This window comes from Protomyctophum bolini (genome assembly GCF_963924005.1).
Source record: "Protomyctophum bolini genome assembly, chromosome: 10".
Taxonomy (NCBI): domain Eukaryota; kingdom Metazoa; phylum Chordata; class Actinopteri; order Myctophiformes; family Myctophidae; genus Protomyctophum; species Protomyctophum bolini.
This window is the reverse complement of record NC_137871.1, coordinates 45,196,972-45,207,355: the sequence shown is the minus strand read 5'-3', so window position 1 is coordinate 45,207,355 and position 10,384 is coordinate 45,196,972. Positions and strand designations below refer to the sequence as shown.

General features: G+C 44.3%; 1 protein-coding gene across 1 annotated transcript; it reads left to right on the top strand.

Annotated features, from left to right (window-relative positions):
- The first annotated feature begins 1,769 nt into the window (after positions 1-1,769).
- Positions 1,770-9,401, top strand: LOC308322365 (polyadenylate-binding protein-interacting protein 2-like). The gene is made up of 4 exons (XM_080773570.1): positions 1,770-1,876; positions 5,471-5,672; positions 6,314-6,499; positions 6,889-9,401. Exons 2-4 carry the CDS (start codon positions 5,484-5,486, stop codon positions 6,952-6,954), a joined length of 441 nt encoding a protein of 146 aa, XP_080629696.1. The 5' UTR covers positions 1,770-1,876; positions 5,471-5,483; the 3' UTR covers positions 6,955-9,401.
- Positions 9,402-10,384: the final 983 nt, after the last annotated feature.

Here is a 10,384-nt window from a genome sequence, read left to right as displayed (position 1 = left end):
CAATCAATCAATCAATCAATCAAAAAGCAACGTTCAATGATCATAAACTCCAGCAGCACGGCGTGAAAGATCGACCAATGGCAGGCCGTCGTCAACACGGGCCCATGCGGTGTCGTCCAATCGCAGGCCGTCACCACCGTGACGTAGTGGATGTAAACAAACAGAGCAGAGCAGCAGTGTTGCCATGTCTACTCATTATAAGCGCCTTTGGGCTTGTTTTTGAGGGTATACAAATTCAATACAGGTTTAATGTTTGTTTTAAAAACGCCCTTGACAATAAAGAGGGTTTAATGTCTGTTTGGTCAATATTACACAAAAATCCCATTAACAATAAATAGGGTGACCAGATCCAAACTGTTCATTTGAGGGACAGAAGTATGTCTTGTGTGGGACAAGTTGTCCCACACAAGACATACTGGAGTACCGGGTTAGCAACTCACTACTTGAGTTGCTATTAAATGCCTTGATGTCATATTCGACCACATAGGCCTATTGGCTATCATTCATAAACTCCTCTGTTGTCTCACATTGTTTTAAAATCATGCTTTATTGCTATGCTATTTTAACAGGCTTAACAACACATCTTAAGGAAGAGACGGTGAGAGAGCTTTACAACAGAAGGCCAACTATTAAGGGACTAAACTATTAGGGCATTTGAACACTGCTGCCTGTCAGTCACAATGTGGGACAGACAGGGTCTCAATGTGAACACTGATGCCTGTCAGTCACAATGTGGGACAGACAGGGTCTCAATGTGAACACTGACGCCTGTCAGTCACAATGTGGGACAGACAGGGTCTCAATGTGAACACTGCTGCCTGTCAGTCACAATGTGGGACAGACAGGGTCTCAATGTGAACACTGGCGCCTGTCAGTCACAATGTGGGACAGACAGGGTCTCAATGAGAACACTGACGCCTGTCAGTCACAATGTGGGACAGACAGGGTCTCAATGTGAACCCTGACGCCTGTCAGTCACAATGTGGGACAGACAGGGTCTCAATGTGAACACTGACGCCTGTCAGTCACAATGTGGGACAGACAGGGTCTCAATGTGAACCCTGACGCCTGTCAGTCACAATGTGGGACAGACAGGGTCTCAATGTGAACACTGATGCCTGTCAGTCACAATGTGGGACAGACAGGGTCTCAATGTGAACACTGACGCCTGTCAGTCACAATGTGGGACAGACAGGGTCTCAATTTCAATTTGTGGGACTCCTGAAAAGTCTTGGAAATGAGGGTCTGTCCGACGCAAAAAGGGACATCTGGTCACCCGTCAATAAAGAGAATTTAGTTTGTTTTGACGCCGTTTGTTTTACATCATCATTACATCAACTAATAAAGGTTTGATTGATTGATTGATTTATGTATGTAGGCGTATTAACAGTTTGCATAATTACAGTAACATTTCAAGCACAACTCAATGCAAAGACTGTTAACTGTGAGTGGACGACACCATAAAGCATTACACGTGTTTACAAGATGGTCCACCATGTTCAATTCATCAAAGTTTGGGAGCACTTCTCCTCCCTTTGAACCAGGCAGTGTTCATTTTGTTGACTAAAAAGACTAAGGTTTTTGATATTTATAGTCGACTAAGACTAGACTAAGACTAAACCATTTCAGAAGACTATGTACTGTAGCCTACGTACTGTAATTCTGCAAAAATGTTAATAAATACATCAATCAATCAATCGGTTCCGTTGGGCTTGTTTTCATGGGCCAGGGTCGCTTGTTTCCCTCGCCTAAAGAGCAAACGTGGCAACCCCCGCAGCAGAGCAGAGCCGCCATTATTTATTAGAGTCTGTTGTGTTTTTCAACAACAGAGAAAAGCTGTCCGTCTCTACCGTTAAATACATGTTGCATACAGCAGGTATGTACTGTACTACTACTGTACACATGACACCGTGCATGTATTCATGTCAGGGTTTCACTGCGTGGTTTGGTTTGTTTCTAGAGTCAATGGAAGAACACAGCACTGTTGTTGTTGTTGTTGTTCCAGCTATTGTCTCTCTCTCTCTCTCTCTCTCTCTCTCTCTCTCTCTGTGTGTGTGTGTGTGTGTGTGTGTGTGTGTGCGCGCGCGCGTGCGTGCAGTGATAATGTAACAACGATGACTTCTTGGTTCCCAAATCACAGCTTTATTTATGTCGGGCGTTTTTTATGACAAATGTTACATATTATGTTTTTCACATTATAAATAGTTTTTTTTTAGGTACTGATGCAGAAGATGCCACTTAATTGTTCCTTAATTGATCGATATTGATCAATGGGGTTGATTTAATACTGTATTAGTCATGAATGTAAACAGCACATTAACGGCTATAACATACCGTTTACATTGTGGTCCTTATTGATACAGTATTGATTGGAAGTTGGAACAACTCTATACTGATTGATTACTAATTGATCAATGTTCTGTGATCGAGTGACCATCTGGGTTCACAGTGTTCACATTTACCGCATTTTATGTGTGTATTCGGCTATTCGCCCCCAAACAAATAGTGAAAATAGTGGATCTACAAGCTCTCACGCGTCGCTTGGCGACGCATTGCGAGCTTGTAGATCAACTATTTTCTTCTTTTTAAGAAATGAGGCTATGGGAACCTTTTCTTTCTGTAATTACCAGCATGTAGATCTGCTATTTTTTGAAAAATCGTGCAAATGTGGCCAGACATGATCTGCTAGGTCTCATAGTAAGTGCTCACTGGGTTCGCAATTATTTCAGAGTGAACTTTTTTTAACTCAAATCTTTGCTTCTGGGGAGGTCGCTTGGACAGACACAAGGTTGCTTTCTACAGACACAAAACACATGTTGTCAGAGCATTCGGAGCCAAAAATGACCCCGGTAACTACCGACCGGTGTCAATTTTGAGCTCTGTATCAAAAATATTCGAGAAGATAATTAATGAACAACTAAATGAATACCTAAATAGGAATAACCTAATGTATAAACTCCAATCTGGCTTTAGAAAATCATACTCAACCGACACATGTTTACTATATTTAACAGAACAAATCAGGAAAGAAGTTGACAATGGAAAACTTTGTGGAATGGTGCTGCTGGATTTACGGCGAGCATTCGACACAGTGAACCACTGTAGGTTACTGAGCAAGCTTGAGGCCCTGGGGGCAGACAGGGCAACATGTAAATGGTTCAAATCATATCTGACAGGGCGCGAACAAAGGGTAGAGGTGAATGGCATATTATCTGACCCAAACACCATGGAATGTGGAGTTCCACAAGGAAGCATTCTAGGTCCAGCCCTATTTTCAGTGTACGTGAATGATATGACAGATGCTTGTAACTGTGATTTGTTCCTGTACGCTGATGATTCTGCACTGCTAATGTCCCACAAGGATCAAACCACATTAGAAAGCTCCCTAAGTGAGGAAGTAGCTAATGTTAGTTCCTGGCTTATAGATAATAAATTATCTTTACACTCAGGGAAGACAGAATCAATTCTTTTTGGCTCGAAAATCAAATTAGGAAGAAGCACAGACTTCAAGATCAAAATAAATTCGGAATTCATAGCAGCAAAATCATCAGTGAAATACCTGGGTTGTATTTTAGAGGGTAACTTAGACGGCCGAAATATGGCCAGCAAGGTGCTAAACAAGGTCTCCGGACTGACTAAGTTTCTAGCTCGAACAGCAAGATACATGGATAGGGAGACAAAATTAGTGGTGGCCAACTCCCTTATCCTGTGCCACTTTGATTTTGCGTGTACATCGTGGTTCGAGGGCTTGATTAAGTCTTTTAAAACAAAGCTACAGTCAGCTCAAAATAGACTGATCAGGGTTATACTAGGGATGGAACCCAGAACCCATATAGGAAGGAACCAGTTCAGAGAGCTGAACTGGCTCCCAGTAGAATCAAAGGTTACAATCGCTAGACTTAACATGGTCCATAAAATTAAATACGGAGAGGTCCCAGAAGTTTTAAGAACATGTTTCAGGCAGGTAAACGAGGTACACAACCATTTCACCAGAGCCAGTATTGCAGATGTGGTGCTCCCTGCTTTTAAAAGTAAAGTGGGCAAAGGCTCATTCATTTATATAGGAGCCACACAGTGGAATAGCCTGGAATCCAGCGTTAAACTGACCTACAATTTGAGGACATTTAAACAGAAGACTAAAAAATGGCTACTGGAAAAGGTTCCCCTATAAAGGGTCATCCTAGAGGGATGGATAGGGATGTACTTGTGGTGTTGTGTAAGTAATGTATATGTACTGTTATGTATTTCAAAGTATTGTTCAGTGTGAGAGGACCCCAGTGGAAATAAGTCTTTGGACTTTACTGTGTAATCCTTGAATCGCTGATTATAATGTTGTATTATAATTGCTTTTCTAAATAAATCAAATCAAATCAAATCAAATTCTCTGTCACTGGTTTCTGAATCATCAGATTCCGATGACTCCTCATCCTCCTCATCCTCCTTCTGTGTCCTGTGTGTGTGCCATTGGGGTTGAATAAGCGACGCATTGTGAGCTTGTAGATCTGCTGTTTTCAACATGCAACTAATGACATTACTTATACTGGATCTCTCAAATGTCTTCTAAACAGTTTTCTGAAAAAAATGTTTTTATATCAGTCGTTCTCAAACATTTTCATGTCAAGATTACCGCTATATGTAATTGGCTGCCGACCCTCATCTGAAAATATGATGTTCCAGGGACCGCCCAGAAGCAAAGATTTGAGTTAAAGGACCACTTCACCACTTTTCAACCTATCTTCATATATAATAGGTCCTCACAAATAATCATGAAATAATGTTTTTCTACTCAGTCTGTCTCATAGGAGGGCTGTGGGCAGTTCAGAAACCAGTCTGTGTCTCATAGGAGGGCTGTGGGCAGTTCAGAAACCGCAGTGACATCATCGATGGGGAATACAAGCTAATAAAAACGGCAGGCTTTCTAGTCCTAAAAGGTTGCAATGCGAAAATGGAAGCCATCGTTCTCACGATAATAATGAAAATCAGTTTAAAAAAAAATCTGCCTAATGATGATGTCACTGGAAGACGGTTTCTAAACTGCCCACAGCCCTCCTATGAGACACAGACTGAGTAGAAAGAAATCGTGCCATTTTATCATGATTATTAGTGAAGATATTATTATATGAAGATAGGTTGAAAAGTGGTGAAGTGGTCCTTTAAAAACGATCGCTCTGACAGAATACAGTAAGTGTACTGTATTAGTATATTCAAAGATTTGCGCCTCATTTTCACGATTTATCAAAACATAGCAGACCTACAAGCTCATAGCGTGGCACTCGGTGCCGCGCTACGAGCTTGTAGATCTGCTATTTTTGAAAAATCGAAGAACGGCTGACATAGAAACATAGCTTTTTCAGAAAACTGTCAGGATGTAGAAGACATTTATATGATCTGATCTCAGGTCAGAATTGATTAAGAGCGTCTGCTAAATGTCTAGATTTTAAATGGTTTGTTGTTTGTTGTTGATTTTCAGAAAGGTTGTTTTGATGCGTGAGATGAAAGACCCCAAAAAGAACAACAAGACCAACAGAACCAACATGACCTTCAGCAACGACATCATCCTCACCAACCAGTTCATCATGGACGACAACCCCCTAAACCCCCTAAACCTCCTAAACCCCAACCCGTTCGCCGAGTACATGTGGATGGAGAACGAAGAGGAGTTCAATAGACAGGTCAGTAACGCAGTGACGTGAATATGTTTCCAATGTAATGAGACCCAGGATGCAGGGATGGTCTTTTAGAGATGAGTCCCAGGGATGGTCTTTTATTGTTGTGACACTGATCTCTGTGAAAGTGCAAATAAAATATTACTAAATCCGTGTGTGTGTGTGTGTGTGTGTGTGTGTGTGTGTGTGTGTGTGTGTGTGTGTGTGTGTGTGTGTGTGTGTGTGTGTGTGTGTGTGTGTGTGTGTGTGTGTGTGTGTGTGTGTGTGTGTGTGTGTGTGTGTGTGTGTGTGTGTGTGTGTGTGTGTGTGTGTGTGTGTGTGTGTGCGTGCGTGCGTGCGTGCGTGCGTGCGTGCGTGCGTGCGTGCGTGCGTGCGTGCGTGCGTGCGTGCGTGCGTGCGTGCGTGCGTGCGTGCGTGCGTGCGTGCGTGCGTGCGTGCGTGCGTGCGTGCGTGCGTGCGTGCGTGCGTGCGTGCGTGCGTGCGTGCGTGCGTGCGTGCGTGCGTGCGTGCGTGCGTGCGTGCGTGCGTGCGTGCGTGCGTGCGTGCGTGCGTGCGTGCGTGCGTGCGTGCGTGCGTGCGTGCGTGCGTGCGTGCGTGCGTGCGTGCGTGCGTGCGTGCGTGCGTGCGTGCGTGCGTGCGTGCGGCAGGTTGAAGAGGAGCTCTGGGAGGAGGACTTCATGGAACGTTGCTTCCAGGAGATGTTGGAGGAAGAGGAGATGTTGGAATGGTTCATTCCCTCCAGAGACCTCCCCTCCTCCTCCCCCTCCTCCCAGACTGTCAGCGCGTTGCAGGAGCAGATCAGTCTGATGGTTCTGGACCAGCAGACGCTGGTGGTGAGACTTAAAACTCCTACACTTCATATTACGCCTGTTGTGGCTGATAATAATTTACCAATTAATTACTCATGCCGGCAGGCTAAACCTGGGAGCTAAAAACAAACTGTAATGACGCGCGACAAAACAATGATAAAATGATTCATAATCCAAACAAGCTCAAAGTTTAAAATGTTTATATAGCTCAGTGCACCAAATATTACAATACAATAAATAAATATATATATATGCAATAAATATGTGCAAAGAATCTAATAAATAACAATCAAAACAGTGAGCAAACAAAACGTGAATGAATCAAACTAATCAAAGTATATTGTGCGGTCAACAAAGTGGTATCCTCCCAGCTCCCAGTAATGGCGTTAACGCTGCCCCCTGCTGTCTTCCAGGTGAACAGCAACCTGAACCCAAACGCAGAGGACTTCACTCCAGCCATCCAGAAGCACATGGTGTGAGGATGAGGAGGAGGAGGATGAAGATGACCTGTCTGTCTGTCTGAGGAGGAGGAGGATGAGGAGGAGGAGGATGAAGATGACCTGTCTGTCTGTTGAGCTCGTCACTTTAGGCTGGGTGTCTGTTGTTGCCAAAGTTTATCCCTGCTAGCCTTCTGCATGTGGCCCGGTCTGTCTGGTCAGTGACACCACAAAAACATTATACTCTCAACATTAACATATTTGATCTGGGGACCTCTCAACATTAACATATTTGATCTGGGGACCTCTCAACATTAACATATTTGATCTGGGGACCTCTCAACATTAACATATTTGATCTGGGGACCTCTCAACATTAACATATTTGATCTGGGGACCTCTCAACATTAACATATTTGATCTGGGGACCTCTCAACATTAACATATTTGATCTGGGGACCTCTCAACATTAACATATTTGATCTGGGGACCTCCCAACAGTTGAGTTTGAGGCATTCGAGTGCTTAAGTTGTGACGTCGCTGGCATGTTATGCGAGTCCAGACTAGTGTTGATTTTGACAGCTAATTTTGATTCCGTTTTAGTCTTTTTTTGAATACATTTTAATTTGGTTTAAGTCACATTTTGTCAACTTAAATGTTTTAGTTAACCAAGTGTAAATTGACTTGTATTTTAGTTCTACTGGATCTCTTCTCCACTAGTCCCTCCCTGACATTTAGTTCTACTGGATCTCTTCTCCACTAGTCCCCAAATTGTCAGTATATTTAGTCATAAGGCTCATACATAGTCTGGATCTTCGGTGGTGAGGTGACCACCCAACTACAACATGACGTCACAGAGCCGCGGTGAAGAGCAAACCACCGCCACCGCTCCAGCCCTTCTCTCTGTTTTTACTCACCACCGCTCAACGTTATTTCAGCTGCTCCGGTGGTGAGCTGACCACCGCTCCGGTGGTGAGCTGACCACCGCTCCGGTGGTGAGCTGACCACCGGAGCGGTGGTCAGCTCACCACCGGAGCGGCGGTCACCTCACCACTGGAGCGGTGGTCACCTCACCACCGGAGCGGTGGTCACCTCATCACCGACATCACCAGAATATGAATAGGCCTTTAGTCTTACGGTAGTCGACAAACATTTTTCATAGTTTTTAGTCTTTGAATTCAACACTAGTCCAGACCGACCCGCAGGTTGAGAACAACTGCATTAGAAGTGTTTGTTGAATGTATAATAATAATAATAATCAGGTCACAGGATTCACCTGGGTTTGTTTTTGCACTTTTATTTAACTTTTTAACTTTTACTTTTGTTTAGTTGTTTTGTTGTTGGTTTTATTTTTTTATCATTGTGTCAGTTGTTACTTTTCATTGTTGTTTCTGTTTGACTTCCTGTGTTGCTCCCTGACTTCCTGAAACTAACAAGGTTAATTAAATCAGGTTAGGAAGTGAAGACTCCATGTTGCTCCTGGAAGGACAGAAGACCGTACGGTGGACTCCATGTTGCTGAAGGACAGAAGACCGTAAGGTGGACTCCATGTTGCTCCTGGAAGGACAGAAGACCGTACGGTGGACTCCATGTTGCTCCTGGAAGGACAGAAGACCGTACGATGGACTCCATGTTGCTGAAGGACAGAAGACTGTACGATGGACTCCATGTTGCTCCTGGAAGGACAGAAGACCGTACGGTGGACTCCATGTTGCTGAAGGACAGAAGACCGTAAGGTGGACTCCATGTTGCTCCTGGAAGGACAGAAGACCGTACGGTGGACTCCATGTTGCTCCTGGAAGGACAGAAGACCGTACGGTGGACTCCATGTTGCTGAAGGACAGAAGACCGTACGGTGGACTCCATGTTGCTGAAGGACAGAAGACCGTACGGTGGACTCCATGTTGCTCCTGGAAGGACAGAAGACCGTACGGTGGACTCCATGTTGCTGAAGGACAGAAGACCGTACGATGGACTCCATGTTGCTGAAGGACAGAAGACCGTACGGTGGACTCCATGTTGCTGAAGGACAGAAGACCGTAAGGTGGACTCCATGTTGCTCCTGGAAGGACAGAAGACCGTACGGTGGACTCCATGTTGCTCCTGGAAGGACAGAAGACCGTACGGTGGACTCCATGTTGCTCCTGGAAGGACAGAAGACCGTACGATGGACTCCATGTTGCTGAAGGACAGAAGACCGTACGGTGGACTCCATGTTGCTCCTGGAAGGAAAGAGGGAGCAACATGGAGTCCACCGTACAGTCTTTGCTTCCTAACCTGATTTAATTAATCTTGAAACTAACAGGAAATGTATAAGTGACTTCCTTTTTTTGATAGACTTGTTTCCTGTTGGTTTTTCCTCCCAGCCTGTCGTTCGTTCGGTTGTAGTTTTTTTTCTACGTGCACAGAAGTTCTGTATAGAGATCAAAGAAAAGAGAAAAAAGTTGTAAAAAAAATATTTTTCTTAAAAACTATTTGAAAATAAATGTTTATGGACAAAAAGAACAAACTTTATTCCACGTGCCTTTCTGTTCACGTCGATGTTGCTGAAACTCTTCCTAGAGTTGTACCAAAGAATGTTATGTCCTGACAGTTTTCTGAAATACCTATGTTTCTATATCAGTGGTGTTCAATATTTCATGTCAAGGACCCAAAACGTATATGTAATTGGCCCCCGACCCCCATCTGAAAATATGTTGTTCCAGGGACCCCCCCCTCAAGAAGCAAAGATTTGAGTTCAAAACGTTCGCTCTGAAAGAATATACATTCAAAGATTTGCGCCACAAAAATAGCAGACCTACAAGCTCGTAGCGCGTCACTGAACTTGTAGATCTGTAGCCTGAGCTAACGTGTTATAAGTTTCTGGTCTATAGGGGTTGGGTCGCGGCTGAGATTTGCGCACGCCCTGATTGGATCTCACCGATCTGTCCGTCAGCCCTGGCCACTCCTCTCCCACCTAGTGAAGCGCTACGTCACATCATTTGGAGCGACGCCCACCCGGAAGCGTTGACTCCCACTTCTAGACCGAGGCAGCCAATGCGTTCCTCCAGGCTTTCATTTTTCACGCAGACGAAATGAAAGCCTGGGTATCGAGGCTAGTAGATCTGCTATTTTTCAATAGCTAAAGTATAACGTGATTCTTAAAACGCCAAAAGGGGTTCCCGAACAGAATGGGTTAAGAAGATAGTCCACTAGACATGAAAACATATGCCAGGGACCCCCACAAGAGACATGCATTATGCCAGGGACCCCCACAAGAGACATGCATTATGCCAGGGACCCCCACAAGAGACACGCATTATGCCAGGGACCCCCACAAGAGACATGCATTATGCCAGGGACCCCTACAAGAGACACGCATTATGCCAGGGACCCCCACAAGAGACATGCATTATGCCAGGGACCCCCACAAGAGACATGCATTATGCATTTAAAGGCTACCCTTTTAATGGTGGTTTTTTTAATATCTTCT

Excerpts from the sequence above, each read along its gene's own strand:
- LOC308322365 (XM_080773570.1), top strand. The coding sequence starts at position 5,484 with ATGCGTGAGATGAAAGACCCCAAAAAGAACAACAAGACCAACAGAACC. Across the intron at positions 5,673-6,313 it reads AAGAGGAGTTCAATAGACAG|GTTGAAGAGGAGCTCTGGGA; the intron begins GTCAGTAACGCA and ends TGCGTGCGGCAG. Across the intron at positions 6,500-6,888 it reads TGGACCAGCAGACGCTGGTG|GTGAACAGCAACCTGAACCC; the intron begins GTGAGACTTAAA and ends GCTGTCTTCCAG.